This window comes from Erpetoichthys calabaricus, chromosome 1 (genome assembly GCF_900747795.2).
Source record: "Erpetoichthys calabaricus chromosome 1, fErpCal1.3, whole genome shotgun sequence".
NCBI lineage: Eukaryota > Metazoa > Chordata > Cladistia > Polypteriformes > Polypteridae > Erpetoichthys > Erpetoichthys calabaricus.
This window is the reverse complement of record NC_041394.2, coordinates 240,464,584-240,491,454: the sequence shown is the minus strand read 5'-3', so window position 1 is coordinate 240,491,454 and position 26,871 is coordinate 240,464,584. Positions and strand designations below refer to the sequence as shown.

Sequence of the window (26,871 nt, the reverse complement as noted above, 5' to 3'; positions counted from 1 at the left end):
TGTAATCATTACATCTTGCCTGAAGAAGGGGCCTGAGTTGCCTCGAAAGCTTGCATATTGTAATCTTTTAAGTTAGCCAATAAAAGGTGTCATTTTGCTTGGCTTTTCTCTACTAAAGTACAAAAGTCACACTTGCATCATTTCATTTGAAAAGTCTGACAGGGAGTGGCAGAAACTGTGACATCAGCCAGTAAACTCTAAATATGGAGCAGCGTTAACTGACAGGCCGATGTGAATAATAACACTTGATTGTTCATCATTTGGTTTATGTCAGCTCTGATTAGTGGAGTTTTAATAAGCTAAGCCACAGCAAATGGGGAGGTGCCTTTCAGCCATATTTGGAAGGGTTGGTGAGCCTTTTTTCTTGTTTTTTTTTTACTCTGAAACATTTCTTAAAGAAGAACAGTTTTCCCTAATTTCACTGGTTAAGATTTTTCCGATGGCTATCAATTTACTTCCTTTTGCTCAGTGGTTGAAAACTGATATTGCTTACTGTAGCAGTTTCTACACACTGTGGGTGAGGCGGAACACAGAGAGCATTTTCTGAGCTGTTTTATTAATTTATTTATTTTTTTCATTTTTGCGAGCCTCAGTCTGCTTTATTCAGAGTAGCTGCACAGGGAGAGGTTTGTACACACGAGGTCCAAGGCAAAGCTCGAGTAGGGCAGGACGGGTCACATTGCTATGCCACGCTCCCTCATTTTAGTTTAAGTTAGCTGTCTGCCTCTGATAAATGTTGTCGTTGGATGACATTTATTTATTTTAAAGAGAATGATTGATATAATGGGTTAGGTGCTTCTTCAAGCATGGGACAGGTGATATATAAATAAAATATATTATTATTACTCTTGACAGCTTCCCCACACCCACTCCCACCCAATATTTATGGAGTACAGTTCAGACACCCAGTGCAAATCTGCTAGTTCACAAATCCATTTATGAAATATGACATATAGTAGTAGTAGTAGTGCTGCAATATTTATAAAGAAGCATTTTATGTCCTTTGGTGGCATGGTGGTTTAGAGCTACAAAAAGGAAGCAGGAATTTGTGCATTTGCCTACATGTGTACCCTGTGTTTGCACTGGTCCTCGCTGGCAGTTGCCATACTTGTTTGCATTGATATTCCAGATTTCATTCCACAAACCCACAAATAGGGAACTGGGGGATCTAAACTGGCCCCATGTCAATGTGGATGCATGCAATTGTGGGTCCTGCAATGGCCTAGTGTCCCATTGAGGGCTATTTCCTGCCTTGTTTAAGCGAAAAGGAGATTAAAGGGAGGCATGATTCAAGTGTTTAAAATTATGAAGGAAATTAGTCCAGTGGATTGAGACTGTTACTTTAAAATGAGTTCATCAAAAACACAGGGGCACAGTTGGAAACTTGTTAAGGGTAAATTTCACACAAGCATTAGGAAGTTTTTCTTCACACAGAGAACCACAGACACATGAAATAGGCTACCAAGTAGTGTGGTAGACAGTAGGACTTTAGGGACTTTTAGAACTTGATGTTATTTTGGGGATACCACTGGTGAGTTTGTTGAACAGAATGGCCTGTTCTCGACTTAATCTTTACAACATTCTTTATTTTCTAATTTTCTATTGTTGACCCCAGTGTAACTGGGATAGACTCTAGCCCACCACAACTATAATTTATATTAAACGGTTTTGGAAATGCTGCAATGGGATTTGCTGTCTTGCAGGGGCCAAGGGGGCAGTGCTACTGATTTCTGAGTTTGAATTATAGGCTTAGACACTGCTGGCATGGAGTTTGCACTTTCTCCCCATGGGTGGGTTGGCTTTTATCCCTCATAACCCAAAAATATGTGTGTTAGCCTAGGTGAATTGACCACTCAGACTTTGCCCAGTGTGATCGAGTGTGAGGTTTGTGTATCGAGACATTGCAGCTCCCGTCCATCCAGTGGTGCTGGGGTAGGTGGATAGTTTGCTGTTCATGTCAGACATTTTAAAATACGTGGCTTAGGTAATCACATACAGAAACTCGGAGGAGCACAGGGTATTGGCAGAGTGCTACGGTCATTCAAAGACACTAAATTAATACCAGCTGCTACCCATTTTAAACTTGAGGTACATGGTTTGAATAAATGATGGTGTGTGGTGTCACATTCATATTGTAAAAGTCCTGCATCCTTCTGTAAAGCTGTTTTTATTTTAGATTCCATCCTCCTTGAAACCTCCCCTCTCTGCCGACTCTCATGCAGTGAATGCTAGACTTAAGTAACTCTGCAATTAGACCATTTGAAGGTAGCTAAATCACTAGGTGTACTGGGTGGCTTTTAAATGGGAAAAGTTAAATGAGCACGTCTAGAGGGAAAAAGAAAAAATTGGAGGCCTCTGATAAGGTCTGCTGCTAGGGAGTATTGTGAAGAGGCTTGGCGGGGAGCGGCGGCGGTGCCTTTATTTGGTGTGGTCTCTTAAACACATGGCAGTGTTTATGTAAGCTGAGAAGAGAGGGTTGGAAACTCAAACTGAATATTTTCTCTCCAGTTAGGTGAAAACTGACAGCGGCCATGTATGGTGGTGTACCTGCAAGCAAATACTGTCTCTGGGAATCAAACCAGAAAACAACGGGCGAGCTGATAAAGCAGATTGCAGGGTTTCTGTATTTATTTAACAATCTTGAGCTACATTGGAGTTTCACATTCTCAGATTTCCTAAGGGATGATGCATATTTATTCCAACAAACTTAAAAAAGAAAAAAATAAACTAGGACTTTTTTATCCCTTAAATAAAAAACAGTTTAATAGTTAGGCCAATGTTTTTTTCTGATTAATTTTTATTAATGCAAGGAGTATAACTTTAAAAAGGTCACTTGAAGATGGGAGGGCAATCTTTTTTGGACAAACATCTTTTAAAATCATGTAACAGTATCAGACTTACTGCCTCATGCTGTTGCATCATTGCTCTTTTTAGTTTCAGGTTGTTTGATTTGAGTTCAGAGAACGAGTTTTCCACAAGGATATTATAACAATGTTCATGCGGGCTGGAGACAATACACAAATTAAAAATAACAGACTTTAAAGAACTTAAGGGTTGGTGCTCTAAGGCTACATCCATACGCTACAAGAAATGCAAATGCAAACACTAGACAAAAAAACTTTAAAGGGGAATTGTTTTGCTTCTATTTAGCAAAAGAATCTGCCAATGGGGTAAGCAAAATTTACTTGACAAGATTTCTTAAAGTATGCTAAATGATTGTACATACAAATAAGTCAATAATTCTTACAATAAGGAAACCAAGATTTAATGTCATGATACAAATAACTTTCACTTGCTTTAATTTCATTTTTTGCACTGTACTATTATTATTATTATTTTTTCTTTTTTTTCTGGGAGTTTTTCCTTGTCTTCTTTGAGAGTCAAAGCTTGGGGGCTATCAAAAGACAGGGTCTGTTAAAGCCCATTGTGGCACTCCTTGTGTGACTTTGGGCTATACAAAAATAAATTTGTATTGTAAAATTGTATTGTACTACTGTTTTCATTTGTTTTTTTGCCTTTCATCCACACTACCCCAGGATTTCTAACCCTAAAATACGAAGACTTTTGAAAAAGCTCCCAGAGCCATATATTTCTGAAAACACCAGCTCAGCATTGTAGTGTGAATTGGTGAAACCACAGAAGTTTGAAAACAAAGACTGCAATTGTGCTCTGATTGCTTATTTCATGGCTCTTCACTGATTGGATCCTGCTCATTGCAACTTCACTTTGCCTGATTGGACACCCTTCACTGACAAAAATCATATTCCCACAAAAAGCTACTTTCCATGGAGCACGTTGCATTGATTACCTGTTTGCATCTAAATTGCATTTTGTACAGTTTGAATGCTACATACATGTGCAAAAGGCAAATAATTACCTGATCGCTACACTTTTGTGGTAAATCCCCTGGCAGGCTGCGTTATGATCCATTCAAGGATTTTTTCCACCGATGCACGCTTGCTCAGTCTAGGTACACAATCATTCATTACTTTCCTATGTAGCAATGGCAATCGACGTTTAAAAAAGTGTGCAATTGCCAGCCATTGCTTATCAACAGATCATGTGTGGAAGTCAGAGCATGTTAAGCATCACACAGCTCAATAATAAACAGTCCACCACTGGATCCACAGCATCATTTTTTTTTACTGTCTCTATCCATAAGTAGATTTTCTTTCTAACATGTTCATCTATATGTATCTTTCTTAGTTGTTACTCATATATCCCAACTGTTTCGCATTCACATTTATTTATTTTTTTGTTTGTTTGTTTTATTAAAAGCAAGTAACATTCCATAAAATCAAGTCAAACTTAATAAGTCTAAATTCAGTTCAACCCCCACCCAAGAGAAAGAGAGGAAGGCCAACAGCCAGAGTAAAACTTTAAGAGTATGAAAGAGGGAAGAGAATCCTTTTCCCCATTATAAATTCATATTCTAAAATGTCATTGATTAGATCCTGTCAGGATCTTTTTGCTATTCCAAACTGACTTTGTACTTCTTTCTTATTAATCTTCCCTTACCTTCCTTACCAGAGAGCCTGAGAACACAGCAGATTGTGGGCTGTTTTAAAAAACAGCTAAAGACTTTTCTATTTAGGAAAGCATATTAACAAGAATGCTATAATTATTGTTGTTTTATCTTGCCTTGCCTTTGTTTATTCTTTTTATGTTGCACTTTGAGATTTACTGCTAATGTAAAGTGCCCCTATAAATAAAATGCATTATTATTATTATCATTATTACACGTTATTCATTGTTGTGTTATTTATTTATTTTATGGAAGTACCTATCACCACCTGTCATGAGCAGACAGTTCTGTTCTTGGTTCACAGCCACCAAGCCACCCCAGCGCACTTTACAAAATGATATGTTCTATTAATATAAGTGTACAGTAGTCCATGACCTTGTCACGGATGCAACCACCAAAGTACTCTTATGGGGAATATTTTCAGGAGAGCAGAGAAGGGGCAAAGTCTCAGCCTATCAGCCTAACAAACTTTTTCTGTTTTGTCCCATTGAAATGATCAACACGTGCCTCATTCCATATAGGAAAAGGTACAGTGGGCCTGCTGGTCAGCAGTTTCAGAGCCTTCTAAAGATTTAGTAACCTCAAAAAATATTTTTTAAAATTTAAGAAACAAATAGCTACTTTGATATTCCTTAAATAGTAGATATCAGAAACGAAACAGAACAAGCTAATGCAATTTCCACCACTATAAAGGAACATGATTTTTTAAATTTTGTTTTACCGTTCATCTATCCATTTATTTTTTGAACCACTTTAAGTCGTGGTTATTCATAACTTTTTAAAATGGAAAAAAAAAATCAAAAGATTGTGTATAGCAGCATTATCCTCTTGAAAGCAAAATTTGGTGTAAATTTCTTAGTCTACATTTAAATAGACTAAGTGGCTGGCATAATAACTAAGTAGTGTGAGCAGTGCCACCTCCGAGCACTTACAAATATCAGCTGGGGTTCCATCTGTGTGACATTTGCATGTTCTTCCTTTTTTTTGATAAGTTTTATCTTAAGATAATGCTTTATTCCTCAAACTTAAGACATTCAGTCAACTTGAGTCATTTCTAGACATTGCTCTGATAAGAAAGTGGCTGACATTGGACTAACAGTTAAAGATGCTTCCTCACTCCTGACCATTGCTGCTGAGCAGGTTTAGACTCATTAGAACAATCTAGACAAGAACAGGCCATTCGGCCCACAAAAAGCTTGCCTGTCCTATCCACTTAATTCTTCTAAAAAACATCAAGTCAAGTTTTGAAAGTCCTACTGTTGACCACACTACTTGGTAGCTTATTCCAAGTGTCTATGGTTCTCTGTGTGAAGAAAAACATCCTAATGTTCATGTGAAATTTACCCTTAACAAGTTTCTAACTGTGTCCCCGTGTTCTTGATGAACTCATTTTACAATAAGTCTTAATCCACTGTACTAATTCCCTTCATAATTTTAAATATTTCAATCATCTTTTGCTTAAACTGAATAGGTTCAGCTCAGGATTTTGATCCTGAGACATGAAAAAATGAATAAGATTATTAATGAATGAAATATTTCAATCTTGAAAAGTGTCATGACTAGATGGAAAATTAACCCAAAATTCAGCTGAGAAGAAGGGGAGTAGTCAGAGGGCTTGAAGAAAGAGGGAATGATAGGAAAGAAATGAGTGCCTGTGATGGTGTTTCTTGGTGCAGAAAGTAGCCACCTCATCTGAGAAAAAAAGACATTACTAATTATTGTGCTTATTATAATAAACTGTGACAGTATTAACTTTAATGATCTCATCTGTACCAAAAAGTCAAATAATAGTTATTAAATCCATCCAGCCACCCATTTATCCCTCAGTTTTGTAAATCTTCAATTCAGGGTGACAAGGATCAAGAGCCCACCACAGCAGCAATGGTGTGATGGGAATAAACATCTCTGGAAAGAGTGCCAATCCATCACAGGACACACTCTGGTACATACCCGAAGTCACCAATATAATCTAACTGCAGGTCTTTTGAAAACTATAAGAAAAGCCACATAGACATCAAGGGAACATGAAAAGCCCACATAGTGACAAAGTTGGGATTCAGATCCAGTCTCTGGGAGATGTGAGCCTGCTTTATATTTGATTGTCACAAAAAGAAAAAACAAACAAACTTGAAAAGCTACTGTACTTTCAAGAACTGTGACACTGGAGGTCATCCAACATGTTAATGCTATTATTGCCTCTCTAGGGATTTTTTTTTTTTTGCAAACCCATGACAAGAGGAAGTGAAAAGGAGATTATTTTTGAAATGGTTGAGGAATAAATCAAACAAATTCCAAACTGGGGACTATTAAGATGCCAGTTTCTTTCCTTGTATAAACACTTGTTAATGTGGAGTGGGTTTTTGTCTCATTTTCATATCCTGGCTGCAGCAGACTGCCGGCTGATATTAATTATTATTTTCCTTTGAGAATGTGCTGATTGAGGTCTAGGAGCTGGGGGATGAACAGATCGTACAATCTACTTACAATTTAGAACAGTAATTTAGAAGATGGAATATGTATATTATAGACAGGGAGGGAATTCAGATAAAATTTTTACAGTTGTTAAAAAAAACCTTTTGGTTATGAAGATTTAGTTCATCATACAGAAAATAATCTCAGCCACTGGCAGTTAATAATAATAATAATAATACATTTTATTTATATAGCACCTTTCCCATGCTCAAGGCACTTACAGAATATACAGTAAGAAAGAATGGCAGGGTATACAGTATATAGCATTGTACAAACCAGATAAATAAATAAAGAAGATTATGACAGTGAATTCAGAGAAAAGAAAAAAAAAAACAACTCCATGCTGTTCAGTAAAGCATTGCCTAAAGCCGTGCATTTTTCTGTTGACAGCCATCACTGATAGCCTAAGAGACACAGTGGTTAGTGCTGCTGCCTCCTGGTACCAGTAAATTAAAATCAATTCACAGCCACGTTGTGAGTCTGCCCATTCTCCATGTAAAATTTTAGTCTCAAAGACATGCATGCAAAGATCAGTTTATGTCTCTAATATGGCATTTGTGGGTGTCTTGGTTGAATGTGCCATGTGAGGGAGTTTCATCCCGTCCAAAATTGTTTTCCATTTTACACCTGATGCTGCTTGGACAGGCTGGTCCTTTGAAAAACAGGCCCATACAATTCAAAGAGAGATTTATCAGCAGGGGGCCTTTTAGTTGGAATCTGATGTACCTCTGGAAAAAAAGGTCTGTTAATTTTAGTTTATCCACACATCATCACAGAAGCATCAGACATAAGGAAGGAACCAACCTTGGGTGGAGAGCAAGTCCACAACATGATCAGGACATCAACTATGCTCACTCACGCCAGACTGGTAAACAGTCTCTAATTAATCTACCAAGCTTCATACTGGGATGTGGGAGGACAACTGGAGTGCCAGACACAAGGGGAGTGTGCCAGCTGGGATTAGAACCCGGCCTACTGGAGCCATGGGGCACCACCACATACATATATTAGATATGGTAAAACAATATTTTCACAATTGTATGTAACCATCATTCAGTTAAATCAGTTTATTCTTATTAAGCGAACTTGCACTTATGCCTTCAGTGCATTATACAATAATTACAAATAAAAAAGTGCAAATTACATTCAAACCATAATGCTGAAACGTTAACATAAAAAAAAATCATGACATCACTCAAACAAGTGTATATTTTAAAGTCTCATTCATTTTCTTAATTCCATTATGATGCCTCAATACTTATACATTTGTATGTGTATATTCAGATATGGTTTCTTTCTAGTTGTTAATAATGGAACCTCGTAGACGGAAGAGACAAAAAATAAGCAAAGCCAGTTGGCTGCTGGAAGAAAATTAATGTTTGCATGCAGTCAACTTACAAAAGCATCCAGCCAACTTTTCAATACTTTACATTTGATTAAGGCCCTGGACACTCATCTCATCACTGTGATCTCTGAAGATGAACTTTTTGCTCTGTGTCTGTACAGTATTCAGACTGTCTTTAAGCTTCATTCAAAAAATTTAAAGCAGGGCTTCCCAAACATTTAGAGTTCCTCTGGTCAGGACCCCACTAATTAAAAGCCAATCCTGTGGTGCAGAGCCTGATCTTGGATCACAGTCACAACTAACAGTAGTCATACTGCGTGATTTTATAAAAAAGTATATCTAATAATCAAAGCAAATGCTTAACTACAGCAGACGATTGACACATCTGTGATTAACGGTCACATGATATCTCTAGGTCAGAGGTTTTCAACCTCCAGGAATTGAAATATTTGGAAGTATCCCCATTTTCTTTCAGTCTTAAAGTACTAAACTCTTACTAGGTACAACTAAAAGTGACATTTTTTAACTTCCACCCCAGACTCTAATTTTGTACTTGGGGATTTTAACAAGCGATTGCAGAGAGTTGTTTTGTGTAGTTGGGTTTTAGTTTTTCTTAGGTACACCAAATGGTTTTTTAATTAATTATTTTGTAATGTAAGACCAACTGAGTGGCTTGATAAGGAACATAAATTTAAAAGCCTTAAATTTCCATACTTTTAATTTACAATAATTATATATAGTTACATAAGAATCTAAATCAAAAAAAGTAGAAAAGTAATTCAAAGTCAATAGGAAGGCTGAGCCTCCTTCATAGCACCCAGTGTCTTTATCTTTTGTAGGGTGATTAGATTAGCAGAGTTACCTCTGAATAAGCTGCTGCTTACTGACTTTAAAGATTCCAGTTCATAGCCAGCCTCTCCGTGTGAGCAGGGACGTGCGGTCAGGTGAGGCATCATGAAAAGTAAAAAAACTAAAAATGATAACATAAAATCATAAAATAAATTTGTCCACTGGTCTGTGCTATAAATTTTGTTTTCTGTATGATTCCAATAATTTTGATAATTTCTATAGTCAAAATCACTAAATTTGCACATTTCCTGTTCAAATATGGGGAAGAAACGTGAGGTGTGGCAGCGACGAGCCTCACCTCACCTCGGACTGCGCTATCCCTCACACACTGGGTTGATGCATGCAGTTGGTGCGTGCCTGTTGCTGTCTCTCTGTATTGTCGCCAATATAATGTTTGCAGACACGTTTATTATACACCCTGACTTTCCAGTCTGGCTAATATCTTTAACTAGCAAAATACCCACGCTTCGCAGCGGAGAAGTAGTGTGTTAAAGAGGTTATGAAAAAAAAAGGAAACATTTTAAAAATAACGTAACATGATTGTCAATGTAATTGTGTTGTCATTGTTATGAGTGTTGCTGTGTTTTATATATATAAAATACAGACACACACATATAAACATATATATACATATACATATACACATATATATACATATCTACATATATATGTATATATATATACATATACACATCCACATATCAACATATATATATATACACATATATACACACACACACGCTTTATGGGTGATGATTGTTTTACTGTTTTTATCTTTATTTTATTTTATTGTAGAATCAACTCCTATCTGCGCACAGCAGGGCAGCCGTGGGCGGATGCGTATGGTGTATTCACTCCATGTTATCGTGCATTGCGCTGTCAGTGGTATTTTGATAAAAGAATTTGAACAACATATAAGAAGCGTATAAATTATTAAACAGTAAAACATTAACATTTAAGAAGTAAAGTTACATTAAGTACTACTGCAGTGCCTTCGGGTATACCTCATTTTTTGTTTGCCCATTACATGCTTAAATGTATACATTTTTTGGTGCACCTACCCGAGAACACGCGACATATAACCGAGCGTGGGAGAAGCATGGATTTTAAAGACGCGTTGAGTTCATCTGCTGGTCTCCCTCGTGGAATAACTGGTAATGTTTGACTAAAATCTACAGCGAGTAAAACGACATTACGTCCTATTTTTTTTTTTACGATCTCTGAGATGTTGCTTTTTTCGGTTCAAGGCTTCATAAGCTCTTTTATGTTGTATGGTGTACTTATCCCAAACCATCATCTTTGAATGTTGCAAGACTTTCGCCTTGTATGTAGATCGGGGTAATTACATTCATTGCATTCCTAGTCTGAATCACAATCTGATTGTATGGGTGGTTACCTGGCACTGTTGGGTTGCCACCCGTCCTTTAAAATACGGAATCGTGCCGCGTTTGAGAATGAAATTGCGCGTCCCGTTTTGAATCAGTTATTTTTTTTATCATTTTTTTTTTAAAGCAGCGTCTCATGCAAATCATCCCACACGCATTTTATGAAGATGCCTCCTTTCGTACTTTTGATTGGGTAATACTTGATGTCATTGTTAGTTTGATTGGTGTTTTTAACTGTCCAGTGAGGAGGGCGTGTCTTTTAAGTACAGTCTGCAAAGTGTTGGCACTGAGATGTGGCGTCAGCGCCATAGTTGAAGCCCCTAACGTTGCGGTCAGCAAGTCGGCTAACATCCGCCATGTGCCGTCTTTCAGTTGCGAGAAGCAGATCATAGAATGGTTGAAACTGTTGCCCCTAACGTTGCGCCACGGCGTGTGGTTCGTTTATACCTCGTGTCTTCTCATTAAACTTTTATCTCGCGAATATGTTATTGCAATCCGCAGCGGGGAGCGTTTCTATAAACTTAATTTAAACTTACGTTTTACACCGTGCTTTGTTTCCCTTATGAACATGCTTGTATGCTTAACTCGCTCCGTTCTCAATTGTTTAATTAATTTTTTGCTCTTCGCTGTTTGCGGCTGTTCCTCCATTTCCCCCTACTTCGTTCTTTTATCTCGCGAATATGTTATTGCAATCCTTAACGGGAGCGTTTCAATAAACTGATTGAAAATAGTTTTGCATTTACCTTTTTAGTAAAAGGCGAGCTTTTAAGCCTGAGAAATCACCCCGTAAATGCACACGTTTAATTGGACATGTGTTAATATGTATGGTTACACAGTATTAAAAGACAGTGAACAACGTCAGTTACCTTTCTTCCCGCGTTTGATAAAAGGTGAGCTTTTAAGCCTGAGAAATCACCCCGTAAATGCACACGTTTAATTGCACATGTGTTAATATGTATGCTTACACAGTATTAAAAGACAGTCAAAAATTAACGTCATTTACCTTCGTTCCCGCGTGTGACTCGTGCTGTAAATGTCTTCCTTGTTTTTAGTTCACGTGATTACGTAGGAGGCGTGATGACGCGATACGTGACTCCGCCTCCTCCATTACAGTGTATGGACAAAAAATATGTTCCAGTTATGACCATTACGCTTTGAATTTCGAAATGAAACCTGCCTAACTTTTGTAAGTAAGCTGTAAGGAATGAGCCTGCCAAATTTCAGCCTTCCACCTACACGGGAAGTTGGAGAATTAGTGATGAGTGAGTCAGTCAGTCAGTGAGTGAGTGAGTGAGTGAGTGAGTGAGTCAGTGAGGGCTTTGCCTTTTATTAGTATAGATGAATGTGTGTGACATATTTAGTCTTGCTGATCGGACATAAAACTGCAGTGAAAAGACAGACAGTACCGTGCCGCACTGAAGGGGCAGATGTGAGCCCAACAGGTGCTTGAGGCTGCTGTTCTTCTATGCAAATGCTCTAGGTGCCAATAAGTTAGCAGTATCAGAAAGTCAAAGAGAGACCTTTAAAACTAAAGGAAAATAAGGAGGACTTTTACAAGAAAGTGACAGAGATTTTCATGGAGAATGCTAGATGCATGGACTTCATTTACAAATAAAGGTAAGACCATAAACAGTTTTCAATTTTATAAAAAATGGGATCAGACTAAGAAAAAAAAATCCAATATTTAAAAACTAAATTTTGACCATAAATAAAATATCTTTTGTTTTTCTTGTTATCCTTTTGTTGAACAGTCTGTATTAAAATTGATTAAAGCACCAGAATTAAAAACTTTTAAAAACAACTAAATATTTCAAATAAGGTCAAAATTGAAATCCGTTTTTTTTGTACACTACTCTACACTTTTTATTTGTAGTGAATGAGTTTGAATTGTGGAATTGCAACGGCACATTTAGAACACTTGGAGGGTGCAGAGCAAATGTGCTCTCTCGGCTCTTTCTCGCTGCTGTAAATACAATGTACTTTCTTAGCCAAATATGTGCCTTACCGATGTGAGTGTAAAGAATGCTGATGAGATATGAAACATAACCAGTAGTCAATGTGCATGCTGCCAATTGAATAGTGAATAAGATACTCTTTGGGGGTTCATATATTTGTAATTCTGACTCTGAAGGAGTCAGTGCCTCACCAGCCATGAACCTCACCACACGTCACTGTGTGTGAAGACATGTAACGGAGAGGGGCATGGCCATCAGCAATTTAACACTGATGGCAGAAGAGTATTTTCTATTACAATTTAATATATTCATACTGTACATTTGAGCCTTTCTGCTACAGCAATGCTATAAAATAGCAAAGAGATTTCAATTAAATAGGGGCCTAATTTTTGCTTGTTTGGTTATTTTTTTGTAGGCCATGGTAGCAGCTGTGAAGCCACATTGCAAAAAAAGAATCTCTTTGGAGCATTTTTTCTTTGTTGACAGTGCACAATCTTTGATTAAATTAAGTTAATATTTTATTTCCATATATTGCTGCTTAGATTCTGCATTAAAATGTATCTATCCATCCTTCTGTTTGTCATTTTGTCCTGCATATGCAGTGACATTGGTAATGGAATTGATCATGAAGTTGTAAATTAACAGCATATGAGAACGCAGGCTGAGCAGAGGAGCAAAGTGTTGGCCATTTTTAGTGGGTATTCAGTGTTATAACTTTTTATTTGTTCCACTTGTGCTTTTTTATGTTATGATTTTTTTATTATGAGAAATTTGTTACCCAGCAACTATAACAAAGGTTTCATTGCCAGTTCCAGAGCTCTCATTTGCCAAGCTCTTGGAAAATTCAGTCAGTTTTTAAATATGGGCATGCAATGTTTGAAATAAAAAGTACTTTACAACCTAAATTGTTGTTTTTAGTGACTGAATGATTTAGCTATGTTTTCCAGTAGCAACATTCTCTGATACACAATCTAATTTTAGCCATTCCCTAGTTCAGAGTTATGGAAATGTAGGAACACAATCTCAATAAATTTAATTTAATTTAATTTAATTCTTTGTGGAGAATGAATATTCTCTCCATGCAGACCAGTTTTCTCCCACATCCCTAAGATGTATATGTTAGTTTGATTCACAAGTATAAATTTCTGCATGTGTATGTGATGGATTGTCATTCTCTTATGTTAATTTCAAGGATAGGCTCTGACCCCCAAACAGCCCCGAATGAGATTAAACAAGTTTGTTAACAAAATAATACATAGAAATAGAAACTTTCATCTGATAAAATGGTCTTCTTTTATATACTGTATGTCACTAAACAAATTACTCTTGATGATGATTAAGATATGATTTAGATTAAGCAGGTTCGTAAATTGATGGATGCACGCTCTTCAGGGAAGCAGTTAACTCCCAAATGTTCATTTGGTCTTTTTTTCTAGCATACTGTAGATCTTCTCTTGGTGATGCTCAGTCTGTTTAAGAATTTTCAGTTTTGTTTGCTGCTCCCATTATTCTGTAAAAGAAGTTCATTATTTAAAAACAAATGGCCCTATAGGATTAGGTTTCATGATGGTCTATCCTTCATTCTCTCATTGATATTTATTTAATTGGACACCGAAGACTCATGAAATCAGAAATAAATGATATTATACAAATTACACTGCCAAGTTAGGTAAGTTTTTTTTACAATTTGTCTGCATTTCTACTCTTGTAAGTGGTAGTAGGAATGTCTAACACAGTTTGTGGAAGGCTGAGACGCCTTTTGATTTTTGCTCTGATAGAACTGATTTGTCTTTCTACTTGATATTTTTGTACAGTTGTTCATCTTCTTTCTGAATTTGTTAGTCTGTAGCATTAAATTTACAGTGATTGAGTTTGCTTTGAGTGCCCCTCATTTGGCAGTTGAATCCTGGACATTGTGCTTTCTACAGTATAGACTCGAAGTAACTGGCTCAGCTAAAAGAGAGAAGTTTACAGGCACAATGTTTTGGCTGCATAGCCTGTTTCAGGTGTGTAATGATGAAGGCTACACATTGTGTCTCTAATATTTTCCCCCACTATTTTTCAGCATGGAAATAACTTTTCTATGTTTCATCCTTTAACAGATGCAATTGACATAGTCCTTCAGTAACTCCATAAAGAAATATGGATATATGAATTCTTATAAATTAAAGAAAAGAACATTTCAAAGGAAGGCCTATGTGGACACGTCCAAGAGTGTGCCAGCTTAGCCTAATACTTTACTACTACACCTCTGACCTTCTGTCGTCTTATTAAAAGTCTGAGCATAATCCATTGCATGAAATTCCTATTCCTGTGGCATGACCTCTTATAAGTCTTGACGAGTTTTATGACACGTAGTTCCTTTGAATTCCTGCAGTGACTTTGTTAGGCCAAACTGCATACTATAAAAGTCAGTGAGTGTGGAAATGTGTTGATAATTTATCGATGGAAGTTAAATGAGGAACAAATTAATATTCATATTTATATATCTGGTATAAAATTGAGAAATGTAAAATTGAGTTATGCTGTGACTAAATAGTTCAAATTAATTGTTCTGTCCAAAATTCTTCATCCATAGTCACTCAAAAATGTTCTTTTAAGTATGTTTAAATTGAAACAATTATGCTGCCCAAAGTCCTTTACTGACAGAAGTCCATAGTTGCAACCCAATGGGTTGACAAAGACAGAGCATATCATATTTTAAGAGCAGATATTTCTTTCTAAAATGAACTAAGCTTATTATAATATAATATTGCATCTTTCTTTCCATTAGATTTGGTACATATTGATAATATCATTCTTTAGAAAGTTCTTAGTGATGGGTGTTTAATATCCATAGGACTCAATGTATTAATGCAATAAAGAATCAAACTTACACAAAGGAAACTTTATAAATAAGACTCAGAAAAACAATACAAATCTCAAGAAAAGTGGATGCTTAAACTCACAAGCAGAAGAAGCGCAGTGTTCTCCAGTTCTAACAAAAAAAGTGGGCAAATGTAGAAATTATATTCAGAAAAAAAAATGACACCCAATTTTGCAAGCTAGACATTTGGTCAGTTTTTTTGGAAGAATAAACACAATAAAGCAGTGGGGGGATGAGGCTAGTTTCTCAGACCGTGACACCAAAAACCAGAATCTATACCAGCAGTGTTGAGTGCAGTCCCTGGAGGGCCATAGTCGCTACATGTGGCTGTGTGTGTGTGTGTGTGTGTATATGTGTACACTGTGATCTGAACGTACATCAGAATGACTAAAAAGAACGAAAAGTTCTGATTTGGCAGTCCCAGTCCCAGTCAGGCATTATGCAGGTATTGCTGCTGGTATAAAGGAGCTCCCGTAGTGTTTATGACACACGTCTGCTGAATAATTCATTGGATGAACATGCTCAGTGTTAGTGTGACAGAAGGAGGATGTTGAGCATTGTTCTTAATGGCTCTCAGTTTTGTTATAATCCTCTCATTTCCTATGGCCTCTAGGTACCATTCAATAAAGCCACAAAATGTTGTTGTTGTCAGTTTAACCAAATGTATAGGTTTTTCTATAGCCTTTTTACAATTCTTTTATAGCTCCTTAAAACTGTGCTGTGTGGATCACACTGACATTTGTTAGAATTAGTAAATGCTGTTAAAAATGATTATTGTTATTTTATTTTTTGACAGGTACAAACTGCCAGCAGTGAGAAACGAGCCCTTTTGTTTGGGTACCAGCATATAAATGAAGCAGACTTTCAGCTCTACAAGCGCATATTTGCTCGGCATGGTTACTTGGTCACTTTGGCACGATGCACTAAGAAGGGATGTCTCCAGAATCAAAAACAAGGTAAGCTTAATACTGTATGTATAGTAAGAAATTCAAAAGCTGGCATTTGAATTTTACTCTTCCATTATTTGTACAGGAATAGCCTTACACTTCTTCTAAAGAGTAAACATAGTATCGCTCAGTTTGGTGGTTGAAGGACCAAGACATGGAGTTATTATGTTGTGTATACTCTACGTGACAGAAATTGCACTGAGTACAGGTTTAATGGACATGAGTCCAACTCACTGACACTCTCTTCCCTTTTGCTGTTTTCAATTTTAATGTGCTGTATTGTCAGAAAAGCAAGGATGAACTACCTTTTTTGGTTTAAATCTCATTTTTCTTAGAGAGGCAGTAAAGCGTCACAGTGAAGAGTGTTCCACTCTAGTATGATGAACCCAGACTACTAAAACACATGCTAACTTGCAAGGATAGAAGACTGGAATGCTTCCATCCATGCTAAATCTATCTCCTCTTCTCCCACTGGTCTACAAATGGTTACAGTGTCCATTAACTCCTAAATCCCTGCTCAGTGGCTAATTTAACTTACAGTGCAGTAAAGACCCTAACCCTGGTAGAGCCTCAAGTTCACAGTCACCATGTTTTGTTATGCAGAGGCTAGTATATCCGTCACCAAGTCTATGGATGTCATCAACGTGCATATCAAGTCATTAGATGACTCAGCATTTTAGATGATACCAAATCGGATGGACTGCTCTCTTTGCCATTAATTATGTTTGCTGTTTTAGCTTTAAACACTTAAATGTATTTGGCTGCATTTTATAGAGGCAGCAGAGCTGTACAACACTGCAACTTCATGGCTCCAACATCCTGTGTTCAAATCCCACCTCCAGCCATTGTCCATATAGAGACTATACAGGTGCTGGTCATAAAATTAGAATATCATGACAAAGTTGATTTATTTCAGTAATTCCATTCAAAAAGTGAAACTTATATATTAGATTAATTCATTACACACAGACTGATGTATTTCAAATGTTTATTTCTTTTAATGTTGATGATTATAACTGACAACTAATGAAAGTCCCAAATTCAGTATCTAATATACAAGTTTCACTTTTTGAATGGAATTACTGAAATAAATCAACTTTGTCATGATATTCTAATTTTATGACCAGCACCTGTATATTCTGTCTCTGTCTGTGGACATTTCTCTCTAGCTTTCCCTGCCACATCCCAAAGGTGTAAAGATTAGTGAAAGTGAACTCCAGTGTGTTTGCGTGTCCCCACATTTGGAATATTGGAATGAAGAAGTGGGTGCATGTACCCTGCAATTGAGTTGTGTTACACCAAGAGTGTGATCAGGCCTTGAAACACTGAATTGAAAGAATGAGTTTAACAAATGGATGGATAAATTAACTGCTTAAAATAAGAACAGATAATAAATACATGCTGCTTTTACTGTGCCCATGTTGGAAAACAGGAACTGCTCAATCTCAAACAAGCTGAGAGTACAATGAAATATGGTAAACCCAGACCAGGAAGGTACTTGTTTTACTTTTTGGTTGTGGCTTTATTTCACTCTTTGTCCTCTTAACTTATTTCTTTATATTACATGCTGCACTTGTGAGTTACTTAGTGTGCCACCGATGCACTTCTTTTTGTTAAGCTCATGAAGGCTTTTTGTCTTCCTTTTGACTTAGAAATCATGCATATCCAGATGTAATCTTCCATTCATTTCTGGTCTAAGTTATTCCCTGGAAATGTTCAGTTTCCAAAGACAATCACTTCTATTGGGTAGTATGAGGAAATGGATGGAGTAGGTGAAAATGCATATATAGAGAGCCTGTGTTCTTAAGTAACTAATGCAGGTAAAGACCCCCCCATCATATCTACACACAAGCATTATTGAGCACTGTAAGACATGTCCAGGAGGGTGTTAATTGTTCCATTTATGTCATAATTTTCATTGAGTTTAGCACAACCCTTTTTGTTTTTGCTCAATGCTGGTACAAGGTTTCATGTGTTGGACAATGAAGTTTCAGGATGTGGCAGCATTCATGGAGGCTGCTGGCAAATGGTAGCAGTGAAGTTTTGGGTCTACATGGTGGGTAGACCAGAATGTGGCAGATTATGTTAAGGGGTCTCCCAGTGTCCAGATGAGGACATGGAGAGAGACAAAAGAGAAGGAACAACAAGGGTGTTTCCTCTCCATCTTTTTTGGAATTTTAACAAACTATTTATTAATTTGGATTTTCTACTTATGTATTTTCACCCCAAGGCACAGATTGTTCTATGGCATGGATTTTATGGATTTAATTTATGGAACTCTTTATTGAACTACAGTGTTTCACACTTTTTGCACTTGTTTTAGTAAACTGCAGTTCTTTTGACTTTAAAGTCTAGCTTTTCCGCTCACTTTCCCTGGTCCATGCTTGGTTCATGACTATCAATGTCTCAGGTAAATAAAAATGTCCATGACTACGGGAATTGGGTCATTACAAGCACATGTGATATTCAGAATTACTTTTGGCTTGGAGTTACTCGATTCTTTTATGCAGTGACTCCAAATAGAAGATACAAATCAGCAGAACACTAAAATCATTCGTTGTTTTTTTTAACGAAAATGTAATGCTCCGAGAATCAGAATTGTGTAGAAAACCCTGAGTGAGGAACAAGCTGTACAAACAGTAGGAAGCAAGGCAGACAATTGCCACCCATGTAGTTCTTCATCAAAGGCAAGTTGAGAATTCTCATGGCCATAGCAGTGCGCATGCAATAAATATTTTCATATAATTTTTTTTTTTTTGGTTTGCTGTGTGGATGAAGATAATATGGAGAGAGAAGGGAAAGAGAGCTTGTTTGGATGAGTCACAGACTGATTAAATTAATTCTGTGGGTACGGCAAACAACATGGCCTCCAACTCGATAAGATTATGTAAATAATCTCAGGCTGAAAATCACCGTAAATGTCATGTAATGTGACACAGCCTTACAGCACATTTACATTTTTACTTTAAACATTATTTTGATTTTGTTCATCTAAACTTCACAAGTAAGACCAACACTGAGCTTCTGGCTTTTATTTTTTCAGAAATACAGAAAGCATGCAAACAATACATTTGTTCATAAATTTGTAAAAAAAAAAAAAAGGTTACTTTATTAAATATTCTTGACACTGAATTACCTTGATCTTCATATTAAGGAATGTTAAACATTGCATATTACACTGTCTGTGTCTTTCTTTAGAAAATAACAGTATTTAAAATATTGGAAAACTGTACTTGGCCTACACCAACAGATCTAAAAGGACTACCAGTGCAGAGCAGAGCAGAGCAGATGCAGGAAGAAAAAGAGCTTCCTGTGAACAACCAAAGTAGCTCAAGATAAAAGTTAATAATAGAGGATATTGCTAAAAATACGGCATGAGGTTATGAAACAGCAGGAGAAAAAGTAGGAGTATTTAGCAGGATTTTGAAAGTGTTGAGAATGAAGTGCTGTATTTTATACCGCCAAAAAAGCCTTACAGAAAATAAATGTTGTCACTGACATGAGCACGCAGTAGTAAACTTAATTTCAGACATGCAGGATACTTGTAAGTACTACCCTGGTATGGTGGATTGATATCTAGAATATAATTTGATAAATATTTTGTATGTTTTTATTTGTAAGCTAGACAAAGAAAATGTAATATTAAATAGTGTATTACTTCATTGGTGAGAACAGCGGTGCTTTGATATTTACCTAACCATGCCTCCCAGACTTGCTCAGGATAGGGACAGGTTCAGGATGAGACATTTGTGGTGGGGGTGATTGAGCATGTATCACATTAGCTTGGCAGGGGTGACTGTGTTTGGACTTTGAGCCTATAAGACATCCAGTGCAGGAAGGCCATAAATTGCCTAAACAAAGCAAACTTGGGATGAGTTGTATTCATTAGTAAGTGGGCCAGTAAGGGACAGGTAAACTAATTCTACTGGTCTGAAGTATGGCTGTTTATGATTGGTTTTGAATTGTAGGCCATCCTGTACCACTGGATTGTGTTCTATGGTAAGATTGGCATTAAGTTTGGCAACTTGCCTTTACCTTTCTCTCTTACCATCTGGCCATGAAAAGATGACCATGATGTAGACAACTCTGTCTCAACAGCCATATTGAGACAGGCCTGTGGTTTGTTTCAGAACTTCATTCAAAGGCCATGTGGTAGCAAAGCAAGCTAGGCTGAAAATAAGCCAAGAGCCACCTGTGAACACAAGATGCTCTGCTACTTAGGCTATAGGGGTCTAGTTTTCCAGCATTCACATTGTAATACGTTTCCTTAATATTTTTGGCCTCATCATCATTAATACATAATTAAATTTGGAGCTTAACTCCTATCCGATCCTTTATTCTGTCTAATTGCTTAAAGTTTAAATAAAGAAAGGGGGGTGGAAGTGCTGAACCAAAGTAATGTACCTGCCTACAGATTTGTAAGTGTATGGGATTTGAGGCATTTTGGTAATGTCTAACAATGAGGGATATACAAGAAAAAAACAGGGTCACCATAGGCGCCTACAAAACAGAACGCCTGGTTATGCCCCCAGTTATCTGAGTGATTATCAAAGAAAAAACTAAATACCTAAATAGCCAGACAAATACAGTATACAACATTCAACCCAGATTAGCCTCTCAATGGAGTTCTTTCCGTGTCTGTTCTCTCCCAGTCGCTTCTCTAGACTGCAATAATCATCCTACATATCTATCTATCTATCTACATAAACCAGAAAATGGGCCACTGTTAGTATTAATTTATTACATTCAATCAAACCTTCGAGTAACTCATTTTAAATAGTCTGTAGCTATGAGGCTAACGAGATTCTCTCGATGAAAATAGACCATGTTGCTGCTTATTTTATTATGTTTCCCAGGAGGCAGAGCACAACATATAGAAATCATAACCATAAATTGGCAAGGATCAATTAGTAGACTTTCTTACATCACACAAAACCAGAAGTTGTAGGTGAGAAAGAAATGTATTATTGTCAGTACATAGTGTGAGAACTGGTCCGAAGACCATCAGACAGACACCAGTATACGTACAAAAACACACACGTGTATTCGTACAAAGTCCCAAAACAGCACACAATGCTCTCGCACTACACACCCCTAATCACGGGCCTTTCATATGTCTGTGGGCTGCCTTTCTTCCCTTTGTCACTGGAGCTTCGTCCACCTCCAGCTCCCGACTCTTGCTCCTGGACTGTAGGAAGGCGGTCCCCTTTATAGTCTCCCGGACGTGCTCCAGGTGCTCAATGACGCTCTTCCGGCGGCACTTCCTGGTCTGGCGGAAGTGCCGCATGAGCACCCGGAAGCACTCCGGATGTTGCTGGAAGGTCCTTCCTCCACCTTCCCAGGTGTTCCAGAAGTGTAGAACTCCCGGGCTTCATGAGGCTTGGGGTGCCCCCGGAGGTAGCCACAGGCCCCCACAGGTTTGAGCCTCCCTGCTACTTCCCCGTGGTCCCCTTGCTATCCAGAGTGGTTGCCCCCTCATGGCCCTGGGGACATATAGATCTCCTTCCAGGAATCCCGACTGGGTCTGCCCACCAGACTTCTGCCACAATAGATAGTATTTTCTTTGTCCCAAGAAGGAAATTTAGATTTAGATCTATATAAAATTATTTGAAGAGTTTCTGAATGTCGTAGTCCAGTTCTGTGAGCTAACCAAAGGATTTTCCAACATCGTTTATGTTTTTGACTCTATACCTTTTAGTCCAAGTGGAACATAAAAAGCCACCAGACATTCACCTCTCCATCATGTAACCATTAGCTGCTATAAACTGTCTATCAATCCTCATCCACAGCAGCTGTGATTCTTCTTTTGTTATTTATGCAGTAGCTTAAGGCAGCTCAACATAAAACTGAGTTTCCAGTTTTCACCCAGATGCTGAAGATAATAATTTCTTCCTAATCAGACGTTCTGCTCTCTTTAGACTTTTTAGCTTGAGCCCTTACTAGTCCCTAGATCATTCTTCTGTTTTTTTCTTGATGAACACATCCTATTTACATGTAACCGATAAATACCCATGGTGCTGATTCCTTGATGTTTAACTTTCAGTAAGAAAAACGTATGTTTGTGTGGGACTTTTTCTGTTCATTTTTCGTTTAATGCCTTGAATGTTGAACTTTGTACTTATTGTGTTTAGTGTTAATCAAACATCTTGCATATGATGATCCACTGATGTGTGTGTGCGTGTGTGTGTGTGTGCGTGTGTGTGTGTGTGTGTGTGTGTAGACAAGTTCAAATGAATTTGAAAATCTGATGGTATGATGTGTTTATTCACTGCAAATCTCCAAATTAAGGTTACAAAACTATGTGCAGTGTCACACAATGTAAGTCATTGCAATAACTACTAGTCAGAAGAGAGAAGAGAACTACTAGTAAAGGAGAACTTCCAGAAAAGTTTCATGATTTAGATGTGTCCAAAAATCAGTTTCCTGCATTAGCTGAAGACAATGAAGCATATACTTGTATGTGTATTCATGTATATACTGTGTGTATATATATATATGTATATAAATGTATATTGTGGACACTGGCCCGGACACAGACAGGCGGACATGGATGGTTCACACAACACACGTTTATTATACATAATTCTCTGTTTACAAGTGCCACACAACCCCAAAACTCCCCCAAAGTTCAGGCCTCTCCCACAATGCCTCTCTCTCTTCAGGCCACCTCCTTTCCTCTCCTCCCGAGCTCCTTCCTTCTCCGCTCCCGACTCAAGCCAATGAATGGAAGGAGGCGGCCCCTTTTATAATCACACGGACGTGCTCCAGGTGCCTCCCGATTAGCTTCTGCCGGCACTCCCCAGTGTGGCGAAAGTACCGGCTGCGCACCCAGAAGCACTCCCCGTGTCCCTGGTCGTCTTCCCCCCAGCACTTCCTGGTGTGGTGGAAGTGCTGAGGACCAGGGCTCTCTAGGCATCGGGGTGCCCCCTGGTGGTGACCATGGGCCCCTATAGGGTTGAGCTTCCAAGCTCAGGTCCCATGGTCCCCAAAGCCACCAGGGCGGTCGCCACTTCGTGGTCTGGAGGAGGCATAATCCCTCCTCCGGTCCTTCTGTGCAACCCGGCTGGGTGCCACCCCCAGCCGCTTGCCAGAATATATACAGTATACAGTCCATCCATCCATTTTCCAACCCGCTGAATCTGAACACAGGGTCATGGGGGTCTGCTGGAGCCAATCCCAGCCAACACAGGGCACAAGGCAGGAACCAATCCCGGGCAGGGTGCCAACCCACCGCAGGACACACACAAACACACCCACACACCAAGCACACACTAGGGGCAATTTAGAATCACCAATCCACCTAACCTGCATGTCTTTGGACTGTTGGAGGAAACCGGAGCACCCGGAGGAAACCCACGCAGACATGGGGAGAACATGCAAACTCCACGCAGGGAGGACCCGTGAAGCGAAACCAGGTCTCCCAACTGCGAGGCAGCAGTGCTACCCACTGCGCCACCGTGCCGCCCACAGTATACAGTATATAACTAAAAGTTGAACACCTTCACTGTTAACCATAATGTCCTTCCATGTGCTTGACTCACGCAGTAAATCTGAAAGCAGGAGAGCTCTCGATGTTAAGCTGCGTACTACCAATGTACACTACATCTGAGTCTTATATGGTGCCATACTCTTAAATTAGGTGATGATAGTGGGTTTTGAAGTCATTAAAAACATCTGAAGATGAAACAGCCATTAAAAAGCTAGATCTCTATTAGCATGGCCAAATTTAGATTTGTGTAAACTTTAGTTTATTACTGTTAATCTGTATTTTGATTGTATCCTTTGGTGCAAAGTGGAGGTGACTGAAGGAAGAGCATGAGCAACATGAACATAAGGGAGTAAGTTCAAGGTATTTGCTAAGAAGTCTTCTGGCCACATCTTAAATGTGTGAGGGGCAAAAGCGATTGGGAACTATTGATATTTTTAACTTGAATATTCAAATTAGGACCACATTTATGTGTATGACAGAAACTTGAGATTTACTCTAGCCAAATGGTTCAAGATTCAAACTTCCTACAAGCTTTGTTAAAGCTATAAATGTTTAATTAAAAGCCCATATTTTCTAGATAACATGAAACAAGGAAACAATATAGAAAACAGAGTAAAAAAATATGTAATAAGGAAATCAAAATCAAACAGTAGATTTTGTCCTGCAGTGCTTTGCAGATTATGCTCAAGTTTTTATCATAGATCTTCCCTCCCGACTTCTTTTGTATGGCAGCAGTCAAAACCAATAAATATTTTCTAATTATGAAAATTACTGTTATGGACTGGTATGGGCGACACAGTGGTGCAGTGGTAGCGCTGCTGCCTCGCAGTAAGGAGACATGGGTTCGCTTCCCGGGTTCTCCCTGTGTGAAGTTTGCATGTTCTCCCCGTGTCTGCATGGGTTTCCTCCGGGTGCTCCAGTTTGCTCCCACAGTTTTGGCCCTAGTGTGTGCTTGGTGGGTGTGTGTATGTGTGTCCTGCGGTGGGTTGGCACCCTGCCCGGGATTGGTTCCTGCCTTGCACCCTGTGTTGGCTGAGATTGGCTCCAGCACACCCTCACGACCCTGTGCTCAGATTCAGCGGGTTGGAAAATGGATGGACTGGTACTCTGTCCAGGAATTGTTCTTACTTTGCACCTGGTACTTGCTGAGATAGGCTCCAATATCCCCATATCTCTGTCTTAGATAAATGGGTTAAAAGGATGGATGGATGGATGGAAATTCATTGAGTATCATCATTGTACAAATCAAAACTATTTTATCTTGTTAGTGCAAACACAAAAAAGGCTTGGTAAGGATTTGTGTCCTTGATGGTAAAAGCCCCCATTTCATTTTGAGGACCTGAACATGCACTAAGACACTAATGGAGTTGCCAAAGGCATTGTGTAAAGCAAGTTGCACATTATGTTTGGGCTTGTGGAGGAAACTGACAACAACGGTAACTCATTGGCATCTTCCACAACCCTCTAATGAGATTCCTGTAACCCCCTTTGCTTATTCCTGTTAGGTATGTGTGAATCATTATGACCATGACAGCCTGTTATTTCAAACATTGATTGAGTAACCCTAATATATTTGTTTACTTGAAATTCCATTTTCTACCTGGATGGCAGTTATGATCAGTATGAAATTAAAACTCAAAAGAAACCAATGCATGCTTTATTTGTTTAGATTTATGAGTATACCCTGCTACTTTATTGCAGGAAATTAGGAGTTAGTTCCACAGTGCCCTGTCTGAGGTCCCCACCTATTTAGACTAAAATTAATTATACTGAAAAGTTTAAAGAGACTGAAACATATGGGTTGACTTCAGACTCAGTAAAAATGTCGTGCTCTGATTTACCATATCTTGAAGTTATCAGGATTATGTTCCCCCTAATCGGGAGTGTAGGGTGGCGTGGTTTGGACTGCTAGCTCACTCGCAAGTATGTGGCCAGATCACTATTTGTTTAAAATTTTCAGGTTCCTTCTATGGATTTTGGAATTTCTCTAGTTTCAATTTCAGACTATTACAGAAATATCAATGTTGTGTTGGCCAATGATCCTAAATTTGGCTTTTTATAAATGAGCCTATCCGGAGATTGTCCCTTCATTTTTGACTGTGAATCCAGAAAATGACTAGATAAAAAATATGAGCGTAAAACTTGCATTGGTGGCACATTTTAAATATTAAGAAGTAGTTGTTTTGGATATTGTCGACTTTCAGTCGGGAACGTTTATTTTTCCTTGTACCAGTAGGCTCCCCTGTCTTCCACAACCCTAATTTAAAAATGCAGCGCTCACCAATGAATGAATGTTTATGCTGGTTCAAAGCCTAAAAAAATATCCAAAAAAGAAAATTATGAATAGCTGGGCCTGTCATTGGGACTTTATGTATTTGACTTGTAGGTAAATGACTGTGCCTGATATGAACTCTGCCATTGTTTACCCTAAATTCTATTTTAGTCCTTGCCTTAAATGTCTCTGTTTCTCAGAGAACTGTAGGTACATGAAACAAATTTTGGAACAGCTGAAAGTAACTCCTTGAGGACCTTAAGTGTTTTGGAAATGATAACTGCATTAAACCAAATCGTTTCTTCTCATGTTTTGCTATCTGCCCGTCTCTTTTGCTTGCTACACATTACATTTGTCCCTCCATTCTTTTTCTAAGTTTCTTATTCTATTTCAGGGCTGTGTTGAAACTTTTTATTGACTGAAGTTAATTCTATAATTTTATTCCTTATGTTACCATTTTTATCATCTGCTTTTAAGCCCTGTGATCACCAGTTATGTAGACACACACTCTTCCATTGCACACTGGCCAGTTTTGGCCTGCTGTGTTTAGCAGTAACAAATGATTGAGTAGTTTGACACTTGTAGACTTAAGGCTGCACACTGAATGCTTACTAAAGAGATGGGATTAATGCAATGGGCATTTGTTCCAGCGGCATTTATTATTTTTGAAAATGCAATCATTTTATTCATCTCTTCTCTGGTCAGATTTTGTGGAGAATTCATCATTACCAATAAGTTTAGTGGCATGGGGCCTTTTCTGAGGAAA

At 38.2% G+C, this 26,871-nt stretch overlaps 1 protein-coding gene across 1 annotated transcript in view; it reads left to right on the top strand.

Annotated features, from left to right (window-relative positions):
* The window catches only part of cped1 (cadherin-like and PC-esterase domain containing 1), a 329,222-nt gene that overhangs the window by 30,630 nt on the left and 271,721 nt on the right, over nt 1–26,871 (top strand). Inside the window, exon 2 of the mRNA XM_028813109.2 lies at nt 16,194–16,353. Coding sequence (XP_028668942.1) covers nt 16,194–16,353 — 160 coding nt within the window. The remainder of the gene's footprint in view (nt 1–16,193; nt 16,354–26,871) is intronic.